Here is a 17,885-nt window from a genome sequence, read left to right as displayed (position 1 = left end):
GTCCTCGACGAGGACTCCTCTTTGTTACACACCCCCAGGAAGCAGCCCGTAGCAGCTGTCTAACTCCCAGATACCTATTTACTGTTAGGTGAAAAGGAGCATCAGGGTGAAAGAAACTCTGCCCATTTGTTTCCGCCTCCACCGGGGATCAAACCCGGAAGCTCAGGACTACGAATCCCGAGCGCTGTCCACTCAGCTGTCAGGACCCTTGACAGAAGGCTTGGTTCTAAACTCACAATCGGGGATCCCGTATTTGATCCCCGGAGTAAAAATGGTCGTTCTTTCATCAAATGCCTCTGTTCACCTAGGACTAGATAGGCTCCCGGGAGTTAGGAAACTGATGTAGGGGTTGCGACCTTGAAAGGGTCAGTAGTACGACCTTGAGGAGGACTTTTATTAAAGTCTAAAAAATATATATACCCAGGCTATTGTGTCCCTGACAACGGAAATTATAACAGCGCTCGTCTCACGATCTGATAGTCCGTAAAAAAGTGCAATGGTTTTCGCCTATTCAGAAAACGTCAGTATTACGATGCTTTAATTTTGATTCATAACCCCGCAATTTTTGGGTCGGCTTGGCCATTACGTCACAAATGTGACGTATTAGGCAGGAGGACAGATTGTTAATAGATTCTGTGGGGCGATGGGGGATTGCCTCGTTCCCTCAGATCCTGTGGGAAGCGCATGAAGGGCCAGTGAGCGAGGTCCCAGCCGCCGTCCGCCTCAGGCTGATGGATTCAACTTCATTAGTGTATTGACCGGGGATCTTGCTGTGGAACAGAGACGGGCGTAGCGGGATGGAATAAATGGGAAGGAGAGGGATGGGGGTTATGACTTTCTTCGATAAGAAGAAAGAACATCTCGGAAGAGGCTGGCGGGAGGGGGGGGGGGGGGAGAAGGGAGGGGAGGGGTTGTGGGAGATGACAGCTAATGTCGGAAATGAGGGAATTTCTTCTACTGGTAGGACACACTCGTGTTAATTGCTGTGTGGAGCTGGAGCCGTCTGACGCTCGAGGGGCCCCCATGTGTTCAGCTAACATTTCCTCACACATTTCCTTGCTATGAAAACGTGTTCTCGATTGATTCAGGAGAATAATCAAATATTGATGCTGGAATATGTCTCTTAGTTGGTGACCGTCTTGTGTTAAAGTTGTCGTGTTTCCCAAGATGAATTTAGGCCAAGTCTGGAGCCCTGAAAATGTTAGCTGTGTATGTGAGAGTGAGGCCGCTGACATGATGACATTAGTTGCCACCTGCTACCGCCAGTCCTGCCAGCCTGCTCTTAACAGCAGGCTGCATGCTTCTCCTTGACTCGTTCCGGCTTTATTCAGCCCTCCTGGACCCTTACCAGCTTAGCATTGTTTTGAGTCTATCCTCTTGGCTCTCTATAACTCTCCGTGGCTCTACGTCGCTCCTCTCTTAGCTGAATGGTTTAACACATACAAAACAGCATAGTTACTCAACTAATTTCCTAATGTCATCCGTGAGTTTAGAGAGTTTTATGACAAAATCGGCCTTATGACAAGCACTGGTGACAGTTTATACAATGCATCATTCCTGGAACATCGTCCGCCAAAATGTGGTCTAAAACTATGCAGCTTTCGCATCCTGATACACTATAACTTACCCACCTGCCGCTCGCGCCCACACACACAACCACTGCCAATATACATAACCCACCACTAAATATACAACACCATCCTGCGAGCACCAATATTAATAGTAACTTCGATATTGAAATTGCCTGCGGTGAAATGGTTCCAGATGATAGCTTCGCCCTCTCTCGTATTGAAATATAAAATATACTTATGGAAGGTAAGGAGGCCGCTTGTGGAGAGGATGGCATAAAACACAATTTCCTTGTGAGCTCTTGCTGGGCTGCCTAATAGTCCTCTGATAGAACTGTTTCACTAAAGCTCAGGGCAGGGTTTCGTACCTCACTGTTGGACACAGGCACTTATAAACCACATACCCAAGCCCAATCCACAGAATTCACTCATTTTCTTGACATCCTGTATATCCAAAGCTTTTGAGAGGATTATAATCAGCATGTTGATTGTTCACATGAGACACCAGCTTGTATGGTTCTCTCCCAGGGAGAACCACTCACACTTGCATCGTTGAGATAAGCAGGAACCCAAGCTCTCGTGCTGCGTTTATTGACCTCACCACCACGTCTGATACGTCTAACAGAGAGAGAATCATCGAACAATTTGCCTCGTTGGAGTTAAAGGAAGAGGGTTGATATGACTCAGGGAGTACCCGAGCAACGGAACCGCCTCAGTTCTTCTAAAAGATGTTAAAAGTAATAATACTCTCCCTTTAGAGATGGGTACGCCTCAAAATGGAATGCTTAGCCGCCCAATTAATACTTGTTTAAAGTTTCGATACAAAATATATTTTTGGTTTACACACACTGGCTGGCAAATCAGTCATCTGTTAAGCTGATTATGTTTGCATTGTTGCAAATTCCCAAACTCGATTGCAAGCCCGATTATCTTACAACTAAAAGCGTTAAATTCGGCTTTATATCTATAACAAAGTCCAGAACTTCTTTTCCTCGTAAAAGAATAAATGATCGTTTAGCTCTCAAAGTCAATAATCAAAACATTGTAACCTTTTTAGAACAAATTACATCGGAGAAAGTATCTTCAGTCACATTGTGAACTACTGTATCGTAGGCTTAAAGACAGATTTAAACCCTTGAAATCACTTATTGCTTGGTATCAATGTTAAATATGCTTGATTATTTTTCATGTTTAGTTGACCCCTAGATGATTATCATGCCTTGCACCTAATTAACTTACCCACCTCTACTCTGAACAAACTTTAACAAATACTGAGTGAAACCTTTTATGATTCTTGGTGCTCTAAGATACACAAGAATGATTAACATTTAAGAAAACCTTAAGCTTCCCATCTTACTAGAGAGAAGCATATGGGTCAACATGATATTTTACATTGGAAAGAGACAAAATAGTTTGTACTTATTTCTCCACCGAACATTGCTAACACGCCAGCTTAATCCTTGTATGATATAATGTTGAGTAAAATGTCTTCAACCTCACCAAACTGAACCTATTTGCAACCGATCATTCAAGTATCAATGACAAGGATTATGATACTCTTGCTCTTGTAAAACCAGTTAAGCTCAAACAATCGTCTCCTCTATCAAAAACCAAAGGTGTATGAGCATTTTATTGATACTGTTTGGCTCAGTCCAATCATTAACAGTACGCACTGCAGCACCCTGCAAGGTTTACATAAATAATATTCGCACACAATCAGTGGCAAGCAAAAAACTGTCTGAACAACACACTAACAGAACTACAGCCAGCTACCAGTTTACTAAAAAAACACGGGAGGAGGAGCAATTTTCTTTGATCCAAAGCTTGCTCTTCAAACACTTGAAAAACGTCTGCAAGATAAACAACAAGAATCTTATAATATAAATTATAGATAATTTGCTCACAATATAGAATAAAGACTTTAGAATCTCAGGCAAATATATCTTAACATGATGTTACATACATAGCAGCTAATTCTTTGTAGTTACACCAATATTTCTCCAAACATTTAGGTCTGATAGAGAAATTACTGATACACAAAAGCTGGAAAGCACCGTTAGAAAAAGTTAAAATAGTTTTTTATCTGACAAAACGTCTACCAGGGTGATATTAGTTATCGCCAGGATCAGGTTGGACTACCGTTACCGGTGGCAGGTGGGTGCAAGTGGCAAATCTTACAACCCTGAGCACTCCAGGTGCGAACTCTGTGAGCAAGAACTGGATAATATCCTCCAACATTACATCATTTAATATCCCATAATTACGCCGTTTATACCTGCCAGTATGAAGTACCTGGAGTTTGCAATTGCTCTTTCCACTCCCGTGTTCTTGAGAATATCCTTATAATTCATGCAAAACATTTGTTAGTGTAGGCTTCTGTACTGCTAACTCACTGCGAGATATGACCCCTATGTAGCCTTTCACAAAGTCTACGGTAGCCATGACCGCATACTAAAGCATACTACTAAATAAGAAAAAATCCTTACAGCACGGCTTACCCACCCCAGGCCCTTAATGGGCCGTCTCGCAAAGCAAAACACACTTTAAAGTCTTTTTAATCCACATTGTTTCTCCTCTGATTCACTACCTGAGACTTTCTGGGGAGCTGACAGACAGACGCTTGTGTTTTTTGTGTCCGAGTGGATGCTAAATACGTTTTTCCTCTCCGCCGGTCAGCCGAAATGGAGCGAAATTTGCATATGGGAAGCGACAGAGTGCCCGGGAGAGAGTACTCCGGTGATATTGCTGTCTATCTGTGTCTGTCTTTGTCCTTGTGGCTGTGTTCACGGGTCTGCCTGACTGTGTCTGTCTCTACCGCCTGCCTGGCTTCTCTCACGTCTGTCCGTGTCTCTCTGTACCGCCTGTCGACGTTCGTGTGTATGATTGAGTGTGTAGTTTGCAAAATATTATGTACACGACCTGAGATGAGCGCAACTGCTACAGACATAAATTAAGTCCGTCAGGAAAAGTTAAAATGACTTTGAAACTTCTAGATTAAAATTTTAAGGCTGTGTTGAGCCTGTGTGACGAACCTCCTTGTTCAGTTTATGAGTTTAGTGTCTGTGGTGAGTCTTTACCACTACAATCACCACCACAACTGACATCAACGTTACCACCTTAACTATCATCACCAACGCGACCACTAACACCATCATCACCAGCACTAAGTAACACGTCACCATTGAAGCCATTACCAGCTGGCATCACCATCAAAATCATGACCAGCATCACTATCAGTTCCACCATCAGTATACACAACCTTTACCAACACAGCCCTTAATCCTATCCTCGGCATCAACAATCCAAACAAGTGCATCATCACAATTACTACTATTAACATCCCCACCAACAATCACCATCACCATTATCAGCACCAGTAAACCTCCATCATCACTACCACCAGCACACTACCAGGGCGAACCCCCTGATCACTACTTAAGATAGCATTGAAGTCACCAAAATTCCTTTTATATATATATATATATATATATATATATATATATATATATATATATATATATATATATATATATATATATATATATATATAAAATGAATTTTGGTGACTTCAATGCTATCTTATATATATATTTTATATATATATATATATATATATATATATATATATATATATATATATATATATATATATATATTTATTTATTTATTTATTTATTTATATGGTATATATAAGGTGGTATATATTTATATATATATATATATATATATATATATATATATATATATATATATATATATATATATATATATATATATATATATACAAGAAGGTACATTGGGGATTGTGAGGATACATAATATGGTAATTACAATCTTGTAAAGCCACTAGTATATATATATATATATATATATATATATATATATATATATATATATATATATATATATATATATATAATTTATGCTCTCAACATTAGTTGTACCATATCAACCACTATCACTATATCACCACCACTATAATCACCACCACTCTATCACCACCACTATAATCACCACCACCATTACAATAATCGTCATGACCTCTGAGTCGAGCTCCCTCACAAAGCTGCTGATCACTACTTAATGGTAGCATCGAAGTCTCCCGCCACCATCCCGACAACAACTTGTACTTTATCACTAGTCCTACTGCACTCTCCCTCATTTTTGACATTTATTCTCCATACTCGAGGTGCACTGACCCACTTGCACATAAACACCCGGGCCCAGGTTCGATTCCTGTCGGAAGCGTAAACTAATGTGCTGATTTTCTTTCATCTGATGTCTCGGTTCACCTAGCAGTTAATAGGTACCTGCGAGCTAGTCAACTGTTGTGGGTTGAACTCCTGGAGATATATGTGTGTGTATGTGTGTGTGTGTGTGTGTGTGAGGTAAATATGTAGGAAATAAGAGAAAAATATGTCGGGAGTCAGTACATTAGACAACCGACGCTAGAAAGGTGGAGTCCAAGAGCTAGCGGCTCAATCCTGCAAGTACATAATAAATACAAATAGTAAACACACATTCGCAAAAGGAAACACATGAAGATTAGGATACCAATAGTTATATAAATCTGTGTATATGCAAAGAACTACTATATATATCAGCGGGTCCCCACATACTTCCCCTGCATGACAGAGCGTCACAGACACCGCTGAACCGACAATTCCTTTTCCCTAAAATCAATGCACAATTGTGAATGCACTCTTTATGTGAGTGTGTAAATATGTTTGACTCACCATAGGCTTGCATGTACACAAACAAATCTAAAATCAGTATGAGAGAGATCGAGAGGTCCACCTCAACATACGTTTTGGTCACAATCTATATATAGTGACCAAGGTTTTGGTCACAACCTATATATAGTGACCGATTGTTTATTCACTAGTGTCTCACAGACAGGCCGACAGATCCCAAGACAACTTTTTTAGGTGGCTCGAGAGAGAGGAAGGTTAATCATTGTCTAATTCCACTTCGCTTCTTTTGTTGCAGACAGTGGAGGCAGCTGGAGGCGCCAGGCTGCAAGGTGAAGGATGCTTCTCGCTCTTGACGGCCCTCTCTCACCACTCCCACCTCTCAGCGTCCCCCGCCCTCTTCTCCTGCCCTCTCACTCAAGCACCTCTCAGTCGGCTCCCTGTCATACAAGCGCCTCTCCGACAGACCCCTGTCATACGGACACCTATCTGACGGATCCCTGTTATATAAACACCTCTCCGTCGGGCCCCTGTCATACAAGCTCTTCTCCGACGGAGCCTTTTCAGTCAGGCACCTTTCTGTCCGGTCCCTCTCATACAAGCGTCTCCCCGACGGACCCCTGTCATAGAGGAATCACTCTGTCAGATCCCTGTCTTAGAAACACCTCGTCGGACCCCTTTCATCATACCAGTACCTCTTCGGCGGACCCCTCTCACATAAACAACAAGAGCTGGTGTGACTGTGCTTGCGACAGTGGCACGTCGTCTGACCCTCTCGGACACACCTGTCACTTGCGCCTCTCACCAGCACCGCTCAGTCGCCACTCACACGGAATCCTCTCCCTCATATTCTCTCACAAGCGCCTCTTGCCTTGTCTCTCTCATAATTATTTCTCCTTCAGGCCTCTTCCTTTCACCACTCCTCTCCGTTAATGATATAATCAGGCTTATTCAAACATCGCTTGCGCAAACCTATATTTAAGAGAGAGAGACAGAGAGAGAGAGAGAGAGAGAGACAGACAGACAGAGAGAGAGACTGAGAGAGAGAGAATCAAAGAAGATACTGATCAGGAGTGGACACGACCGCCGTGTTGATGGATGGAGGAGCTAACAGAAGGACTGGTCGTCTGGACAAACACCGCTGTGCTGGCGAAGACACAACCTCAAAAAACCTGGTCGATCTCTGGACGCCGACGATGATGAAGGGGTTTGAGGAATCAGCTATCGTTGAACAGATACAAGACTTTCATCTGTAAGACAACTTGCGGGGGACGCAAATATATGAGATAAAGCTGTAAGCATAGCTTATAGTTATCGTGGTAGAAATGTAGCTCTTATTCTTATATATGATATCGTTAATAAAGACAATGATATCTTGGTTATATATGTATTTGCTTGATTTTGTGCAGTGTATGAAGATAATAGAAAATATTATAGCAGTGAATAATTAAATGCTCGAATCAGTATGGCTATTTCAGTAATATTAGTTTAAAATAATGAGTAAATGATTATAACCCAAAGAAGTGATATGTACGTAATTATATACAATTGTAAATTTAATGGAAAGCAAAAGTACGGTTTCGGAATTTGCCAAACAATATATTTCCTAAATCAAATTGAGACTCTAAGAAATACAAGTCACTGAAGTGTCCTAAAAGAAATCAATTAAACAAATTAGCAAACACAATACTTTTGACAATAGAAGTCAAATCAAAACAATAGCAAAGATGAGACATACGACTACTGATGAGAAACGTCAACAGTGGTGTGGAGAAAACATTACAGAATCACAATGATAAAACTTCAACAATGTAAATCATTCTTAAAACCCTTAAAATCAGCTGACAATTGCCTGTAAAAAAATGTGTTTACTTGGAATACATATGTCGTGATTCGTTGACAGGTGTGGTGATTCACGAACACATGTGTGATGATTCACTAGATTAAGTGTGAACTCAAACTTACAACTTGCGAATCACGCGTGTTAGTGCACAGTCGCGTGTGTTTAAGCTCAGTAAAATAGTGATACTCGAAGACCAAACTATTTTAACAGCAAACCCAAGGAAAAGACATTGCCTTAGTACGCTCTCTCAAGAACTCTACACACACTCCAGTGTCAAACATCTGTAACAACAGAGTCAAGCAAGTGTCAGGTGTCAAGATGGTGGCAGTTCAAGTCCTCCTCATGAACTACTTTCTCCTGGGTCTCCATAACGGCAAACATCTCTCAAATGACGTCCTCTTACCAGGTGAGTTCTAAGTTGATTACAAGTTGTTGTAAGGTGTTGACCAGACCACACACTAGAAGGTGAAGGGACGACGACGTTTCGGTCTGTCCTGATTCTCAGTCGACTTGAGAATGGTCCAGGACGGACCGAAACGCCGTCGTCCCTTCACCTTCTAGTGTGTGGTCTGGTCAACATACTTTAGTCTTGTTGTAAGGTGTCTTCCAAGTCAATTCTAGGTCTGTTCGAAGTATATTCCAGGCTGATCTCATCCAGACCAACTTCCTCACACCCATAAGTAACACCCTCGACATCAATTATACCACCTCCTCTACACCAGGCAAGTTATACCAAACATACCTCAGGTCATCATACCAAGAAGTGGTCTGTGATACTAGGGATGATAACCAGCCCATTATACCGATAAGATCATTGCTAGCATTAAACTAAACTATGAAGCATCTTAGCAATTCACATGTAATTACTCAAACTACTTTCCTGGAACCGGCCAGTAAGGATCTTTCATATCGTTTCCATTACTTCTCCATCCTATCATCCCTCGAACCCCGCCATCCCCTTTTATGTTTTTTTTAATGGCACTTTAGTAATTCTGTGAGTTTGTGAGTCTCGTCTTTAAGGCGGAAGTATGTGATATACCAATATATTATCGCTGTGATATTTTTTATTATATCGATATGATATACGATTTCTTCGCGAGGAAATCTGTCTATGGACGTGAGTATGGTGAATTTTGAACCTACTGGAACAGGTCCATACGTGTACCTGTCAGAGTATGTAGGCACTAATTGTTAGTACATATGTGTTAATTTTAGTAAATATTTACCAGTTCAAACCGGCATTCTGATGTCTATCAGCAGTATAGAAGATTCCGGTGAGTACTAGTGTCAGCCAGTGTGTGGGTCAGTGTCAGCCAGTGTGTGGGTCAGTGTCAGCCAGTGTGTGGGTCAGTGGCAGCCAGTGTAGGTCAATGTGTCTTAATGTCAGCCAGTGTGTGTCAGTGTCAATGTGTGCTAGTGTTAACCAGTGTATGCTAGTACTAGTCAGTGTGTCAGTATCAGCCAGTGTGCGTTAGTATCAGCCAGTGTGTGTCAGTGTCGGCCAGTGACAAGAGACAGTGACAGTGACAAAACATATATATGGCGGAAAACGGAGTTATCATCACCGTAGACTTATACACGATTTTTCATTTCTTAAAAAAAAAATAGTTTCACATTTAAACACTTCCACCGTAACACTGGAGCGAGCTCTAGTGCCTGGTCTCCGCCTTTGCATCTGTCCTCGTCTAAATATAATATATGCTGTTTATTTACATTGTTTCACCCATTTCATTTTTTTTGCTTATCCATCTGTCAATTGCGTCATCTATATTTCTCGTTTCGTAAATCTATTGTTTTCTTTGTTATTAACCCTTTTATCTGTGTCGTTTTGTGGCTCTGTCGTTGCATCTGTTAAGTGTTATGTTTCTATGTAAACCCATCATTTTGTATAGGTTCATTAATATATTTATATATACCTCTCTCTCTCTCTCTCTCTCTCTCTCTCTCTCTCTCTCTCTCTCTCTCTCTCTCTCTCTCTCTCTCTCTCTCTCTCTCTCTCTCTCTCTCTCTCTCTCTCACTCTCTCTCTCTCTCACTCTCACTCTCTCTCTCTCTCTCTCTCTCTCTCTCTCTCTCTCTCTCTCTCTCTCTCTCTCTCTCTCTCTCTCTCTCTCTCTCTCTCTCTCTCTCTCTCTCTCTCTCTCTCGGGCTTGGAGTAGTATACAGTACGTGTTGTAAGGATGGAGGAAGGCAGGAGACGGAGAGAGGGAGAGTTGGAGGATGGTAGGGAGAAAGGGAGGGAAGGAAGGGGGTGGGGTGGAGGGAGTGAAGGCGGGGTGGGGTGGTGGGAGGGAGGGAGGGAGGGAAGGGGAGTGAGGAAGGAATGTAGGGAGGGAGAGAAAGAGGGGGTGAGGGAGGGAGGGAGGGAGGGAGGGAGGGAAAGAGGGGGGTGAGGGAGGGAGGAAGGGAAAGAGGGTGTGGATAGGCAAGAAACAGCTAGACACAGGATCAGTTAATAATCAATGGTTCGTACCCTCATTAATTAACAAATAGTCAGAAACTAGAACACTTTACTTATGGGTGGTGGTGGCGCTGGTACTGGTGGTACTGGTGGTGGTGGTGGCGCTGGTACTGGTGGTGGTGGTGGTGGTGGTGGTGCTGGTGGTGGTGGTGCTGGAGGTGGTGGTGCTTGTGTTTGAAGTGACGGGATGGTGTAGATAGAGGTAGTGGGAATGGTGTCGATGGAGGTGGTGGGAGTGGTGTGGATAGTGATGTTGGTAATAGTGAGAAAGATTCAAATGGTCATATGAGAGATAATGTTATCTGTGATGATGGTGTTTGTGGGTATATGTTGTGTGCAGTGTAGTAGTTAGAATATTTTGAATTGTGATGAGGGGTAATATTAGCAGAGGGTGATGGTGATGGATTTAGTAAAGAGGGTAATTGGGATGATTTAAGAGAAAATAGTGAAGAGATGGTGGTGATGAAAGTGGTAAAGTGATAGTGTGGGGATGGTAATGATGGCGATGGTGATAGGAGGGTGGTGATGGTGTGGGGAGGATGGTGATGGTGGAGGAAGAGCACACTATCAGGTCAGTGTATGAGAGGAGATATTAGACAGAGCCAGTGAGTAGAGACCAAGATGCAAAAACTAGTTCGCGATGCCCCAGAGAGAAAGTAATAGATGGTGAGCTGGTCTTACACACACACACACACACACACACACACACACACACACACACACACACACCCTAGGGGGGCCTCGTAGCCTGGTGGATAGCGCGCAGGATTCGTAATTCTGTGGCGCGGGTTCGATTCCCGCACGAGGCAGAAACAAATGGGCAAAGTTTCTCTCACCCTGAATGCCCCTGTTACCTAGCAGTAAATAGGTACCTGGGAGTTAGTCAGCTGTCACGGGCTGCTTCCTGGGGTGTGTGTGTGTGTGGTGGTGTGGGGAAAAAAAAAAAAGTAGTTAGTAAACAGTTGATTGACAGTTGAGAGGAGGGCCGAAAGAGCAAAGCTCAACCCCCGTAAAAAAACACAACTAGTAAAAACACAACTAGTAAACACACACACACACACACACACACACATATGCGCACACACAGGGAGAAGTATATGCGCATATGCACCTGGGAGAAGTGCAGTGGGAGGAAGAACTTAGAGGAAAAACAGTGCAAGGTATGATGAACCAAGTCATATTGAAATGCAAGGAGGCTGAAGATAGATTTATTCCAACAATAAAGGAAAAAAGCAGGAGGGAATATAATAACCCATGGTTTAATAGACAGTGTCAGGAAGCAAAGGTGAGAAGCAGGAGGGAGTGGAGGAAGTACAGAAGACAAAGGACAGAGGACAACAGGATTAGATGTAACAGAGCTAGGAATGATTACATTAACATAAGACGAGTGTCGGAAAGAAATTATGAGAACGATATTGCAGTCAAAGCGAAAAAGCAACCAAAATTACTACATAGCCATATAAGAAGGAAGATGTCGGTAAATGACCAAGTGACAAGACTGAGGAAAACAGAAGGGGCATATACAGAAAGCGACAAGGAAATCTGCGAGGTACTGAATGCAAAATTCCATGGAGTGTTCACAACCGAGCCTGAGCAGCTCCCATTGTTAGAAGAGATTACCCAAGATGAAAGACTATCGGATATAGAGGTGACAGCAGAGGATGTAATGAAACAGTTGACAACACTGGATGCAAAGAAAGCTGTTGGACCAGACAAAGTATCACCGTGGATACTCAAAGAGGCAGCGCAGGCTCTCAGCGTGCCTCTGGCAATGATCTTTAATGAGTCACTTATGTCGGGAGAATTGCCCAGTTGCTGGAAGGAGGCAAATGTCGTACCGATTTTCAAAAAGGGTGATAGGGAGGAGGCACTTAACTACAGACCCGTATCACTGACAAGCATCCCCTGCAAAATACTTGAAAGAATAATTAGGCTAAGACTTGTTGAGCACCTGGAGAGCATTGGGTTTGTAAACAAGCACCAACATGGGTTCTGGACAGGGAAATCATGCCTAACAAACCTTTTAGAATTCTATGATAAAGTAACAAGGATAAGGCAGGACAGAGAAGGCTGGGCAGACTGCATATTTCTTGACTGCCAAAAGGCCTTTGATACGGTACCGCACATGAGACTGCTATACAAACTTGAGAGGCAGGCAGGAGTAAGCGGAAAGGCCCTAGTATGGGTGAAGAACTACCTAACAGGAAGGAGCCAGAGGGTAATGGTAAGGGGCGAAAAGTCGGACTGGCGAACAGTAACAAGTGGAGTACCTCAAGGATCGGTGCTGGGACCAATCCTCTTTCTAATTTACGTAAATGATATGTTTACAGGAGTGGAATCATACATGTCAATGTTTGCAGATGACGCAAAATTAATGAGAAGAGTTGTGACAGACGAGGATTGTAGGATCCTCCAAGAGGACTTAAACAGGCTGCAGAGATGGTCAGGGAAATGGCTACTGGAGTTTAACACCAGTAAATGTAAAGTTATGGAAATGGGATCAGGTGACAGGAGACCAAAGGGACAGTACACAATGAAGGGGAACAGCCTACCTGTAACGATTCGAGAAAGAGACCTGGGAGTGGATGTGACACCTAATCTAACTCCTGAGGCACATATAAATAGGATAACGACAGCAGCGTACTCTACACTGGCGAAAATTAGAACTTCATTCAGAAACCTAAATGAGGAAGCTTTTAGGGCGCTTTACACTGCCTACGTGAGACCCGTCTTAGAGTATGCCGCGCCATCATGGAGCCCCCACCTGAAGAAACACGTAAAGAAACTGGAGAAGGTTCAGAGGTTTGCGACGAGGCTTGTCCCAGAGCTACGAGGGATGGGATATGAAGAGCGGCTGAAGGAACTGAACCTTACGGCACTAGAGAAAAGAAGGGAGAGAGGAGATATGATAGGGACATATAAAATACTCAGGGGAATTGACAAAGTGGAAATAGATGAAATGTTCACACGTAATAATAACAGAACGAGGGGACATGGGTGGAAACTGGAAACTCAGATGAGTCACAGAGATGTTAGGAAGTTTTCTTTTAGCGTGAGAGTAGTAGAAAAATGGAATGCACTTGGGGAACAGGTTGTGGAAGCAAATACTATTCATACTTTTAAAACTAGGTATGATAGGGAAATGGGACAGGAGTCATTGCTGTAAACAACCGATAGCTAGAAAGGCGGGATCCAAGAGTCAATGCTCGATCCTGCAAGCACATATAGGTGAGTACATATAGGTGAGTACACACATACAACAACAACAACAAATGACCCAACAAATGGCTACTAGAGTTTAACTCGAGCAAGTGCAAAATGATGAAGATAGACATAAGGAGAAGGAGGCCAAACACAAGGTACCAGCTGGGAGAGGAAATCCGTCATGAGTTAGGACGAGAGAAAGATCTGGGGGTTGATATCCCACCAGACTTGTCTCCTGAAGCCCACATCGTAAGGATAATATCAGCGGCGTATGCAAGGCTGGCGAACATAAGAACTGCCTTCAGAAACTTGTGTAAGGAATCATTTAGAACCTTATATACCTCATATGTCAGACCAATACTGGAATATGCGGCTCCCGCCTGGCGTCCACTTCTAGTCAAACACAAAAAGAAATTAGAAACGGTTCAGAGGTATGCCACCAGGCTAGTCCCAGAGTTGAGAGGAGTGAGCTATGAGGATGATTACTGGAACTGAACCTCACGACACTGGAAGACAAGAGTTAGGGGAGACATGATCACAACCTGCAAAATTCTCAGGGTAGATAAAAATAAACTGTTTAACATGGGTGGTACGCGAACAAGGGAGCACAGGTGGAAACTGAGTACCAATAAAATTGACGAATGTGTCTTTGACATCTGGTGTACAAAATTATTACATAGTCCATATCTTGTGCAGGACTGCTACAGACTGGGAAGGTCCATATCTTGTACAGGATTATTACAGGATTACCACACACATAGTGAGCCCGACGGCCCTATATTTTGATAGCGATCTGTACACCTCTGCGAGAAGCTCTCCACATTTCGAAAGTCACTCCCGCAACATTTGAACAAACACACAATTCGTTCCCCTAAATAAATTTTCAATTTGCTTTCCCGAACCAGCTCGCCATTGGTGGATCCCTGCCCTGTGAACTTAGATTGTGTCTTTAGAGTATAGGAATTTTACTAATGTTTTTCTGATATGTTAAAACAAATATGTTCTTCGTTATATATTTATATTCTTAATTTTTAAACTTTATAAAAGGTTTCTTGCAATTTGCCATACTTTGTCAATAAACTTTGTATAGCTTAAGTTGAAAGCTGCAAGATATATGCGAGGAATTTTATAATCAATATACTCCTAACTGCATATTTGTAGGTTTCTCAAATGCAGTGAATAAAACACATATTGTTTCACTGTCATAGTTGCTTTATTAGTAACGTCAACTTCCAACGATTGATGAGTTTTGTTTACAAAAGTCTTATAAATTATATTTATATTTATAAATCAAAACATCCAGATTAGATAAATATTTAGTGTAATTTTTAGGTGAACTTAGCGCAGTGTTAATTAACTCATTTTGTGCCTCGCAAGCGCTTTGGTCTGGGTTCGAGTCCTAACCGGGGATTGTTGTTGTTGTTGTTAAAGATTCGCTACCCGGAACAAAGTTCCAAATAGCACGGGCTATGGTGAGCCCGTAGAAGCCGTGGAGGATTGACTAGGCGCCAGTTCTGTACTGTACGCCTCTGTTCACCCAGCAGATTAACAACCAGTAATTTGGTACCTGGTTGTTAACCGATTGGCGAGTCAGCATTCCAGGAGAAACTAATGAGTAAGACTTACCATGAACTATGGGAAGGGAAAGCTCTTAGCCTGCTAACAGGAGTCAGCGGTCGTCTGTTCCTCTACCCACCTGTGTAAAAAAATAAGATTTAAATGTTATGCCAAAATTAATACAGTTCATCATATTAATACCATGCGGTACCAGAGGGCCCACTTATACTAATTGTTATGTTCAAAAGAATTTCAGGAATAAATTGCGTTCAACTGGAGAAACAGGGTCGCCTATCATCATCATTACAAATTTTGAGTAGAGAAAACATTCAGTGATCCATCACTGAAAACAACGTTATAGGTAGCAACATAGTCAAGAACTTAGAAGCAATAATAGAACTAAGTCAATTACAATAGATTGTACAGTTAGTACAGTAGAGTGTACAAAGGAGTGCACAATTAGTACTGCAGGGTATACTACCAGTAGAGCAGTGTACGGTCAATGCAGGAGAATGTACAGTTAGTACAAAAGTACAATTAGTGCAGTAGATTTTTCAACTAGTACAGCAGAGTACAATTTGTACAGCCGACTGTACAATTAATACGGACGAATGTACAATTAGCACATCAGAGTATAATTAGTACAGCAGAGAATAATTAGTATAATTAGTGTACAATTAAGGCAAGCCATTATAATAAAGCGGGAGACCCTCACAAAATAATTATAGGTCTTGTCAAATTATTACGTTCGTGAGTTTTAATTAAAATTCAAATTAAATTTCATAACAAGAAGGCTTTTTATTGCTTTTTTGCAAAGTTTTTTTCGTTTAATATTTGCAATGTTCAACTCTTTGTAAATTTGTTGACGTTCCAGGTTCGTTTTAATTTAATTATTTTTAGTTATGCTGTAATGTAGTACACTTTTCATGTTCCATTACTGTATCATTATTAATTGTAATTATATATTAATGTTGTTGTCTAGAAGGCTTCTGAGAGTGAGAGGAGCTGTTTTGTTGCAGAGATGCTTCCTTAACGAAGTGTGAATTAATCGTATGTTGGTTAGCAATATCTAGGGGCTCATTACAACTTGCTTTCATCAACATCGGTCAAGTGGTTCTGTATCCAGCTGCCAAATCTCTTTGTTTTGAAGAAAAAAAACTTTTTACATGTGACTGACAACTGGTTACGTTTGAACCTTTCTTGAATATGATTTCACTCTTCTTTTGTCTCCGAATGTTACCTTACTAAATATATCCACGTTTTAAAATATTAATAATTTCCAACAAAGCCAAAATACATAGCCAAGATAATAGACCTAATTATAAAAACAATGATAATTCACATTTCTATTAATTTGAATGCGATTAAAGTTTGTTTGGTAACACAGTTTGTTGATATTGACAAATGCGTCTTAGAGGCGGCGGCAGCTTGGACAAGCATAGCCTGAGGACGGGTTGATATGCCTCCCATCCTGAGGTAATGCTCGGCCAAGCTCCGGTCGAACTCACAGCCGAACATGTTAAGGGAGTTGTCCAATTCGTGCGCTTCTGGTTCGGCAAAAACCGCTTCATTTAAATCATTGAGTAAGTTTCAAGACTGTAATGATTTCTGCCGTTTTGAAAATTTATGTAACATTCGTTTGTCTGATTTGTTTTTTCTTTAATTCTTGCAAAATGTAATATCAGTTTAGAGTCCCATTTTATTGTCATAATTCTTGCGTTTTGAAGGCCACGTCTGCCTCGTTATAAGGAATAATAATTATTTCCACATATCAACTTTATTAGTTCTGTATCAGTCCTGTTTTTCCTAGTTATCTATCGGTGTTCCCAGTATATACTTTTGAAAATATTTTAGTGTATACATTTCTTTGAGTTTAACCTTTTGTACATGAGAGCGTTTACCTTAAAGTTAAACAAAAAATACAATTATATACGGTTATTTTATTTGTAAGCTGGCATCTCAGGCAAATAATATTGCAAAATAATTTGTTTGGTATGTGTGTAAAGATTAAATACGGTTCCACTGTTGCCAAAAAATAAAATATTATTTTCTCCAAATAATTAAGAAACATTTTTTTTTATTTTTCAATTTAAACATATTTTGTGCATTAAAAAATGTAATTAAGAAAATATTTGTTATAGTATTGTTGAACGAGATGTCTTGTGCTTTATGTGAACATTTATGTGAACATTTATGAACATTTCACTAACATCAGGTACTGACTCGCGGAAATGTCGTTACTCTACAAAATTATATTTTGAAACGATTTTTTCCGGCAAAAGTGCAGCAATAAAAATCCTCAACAATATTAATTCTATTAATACAATTAATAAATACTTTCCAGTTACTTGTATTTAAGTAATATTACAAAGAATTTAGAGATTTTATAAACAAAATACAAGCTTGCACCTAGAATAATGACGACAACTTTAATGTTACAAGAAAAAAAGCTCAAAATTCAGCTAAAAACCTAAGATTTCTTCTGGTATCAAAAACGAAAACTGACAAACTTCAAAGTGAGTTTGGGTGGACACAAGTAGAAGCTGCCTCGCATGGTCAAGT

At 41.1% G+C, this 17,885-nt stretch overlaps 1 protein-coding gene across 2 annotated transcripts in view; it reads left to right on the top strand.

Annotated features, from left to right (window-relative positions):
• The window catches only part of LOC123768496 (R-spondin-1), a 356,706-nt gene that overhangs the window by 205,405 nt on the left and 133,416 nt on the right, over window positions 1–17,885 (top strand). For both annotated transcript variants that reach the window (XM_069336244.1, XM_069336245.1), the window contains one exon: window positions 6,558–8,508. In XM_069336244.1, coding sequence (XP_069192345.1) covers window positions 8,421–8,508 — 88 coding nt within the window. In that variant the 5' untranslated portion in view covers window positions 6,558–8,420. The remainder of the gene's footprint in view (window positions 1–6,557; window positions 8,509–17,885) is intronic.

This window comes from Procambarus clarkii, chromosome 35 (genome assembly GCF_040958095.1).
Source record: "Procambarus clarkii isolate CNS0578487 chromosome 35, FALCON_Pclarkii_2.0, whole genome shotgun sequence".
In the NCBI taxonomy this organism is placed as follows: domain Eukaryota; kingdom Metazoa; phylum Arthropoda; class Malacostraca; order Decapoda; family Cambaridae; genus Procambarus; species Procambarus clarkii.
The sequence above is the reverse complement of the archived record's forward strand: the minus strand, read 5'-3'. Positions and strand labels throughout refer to the sequence as shown.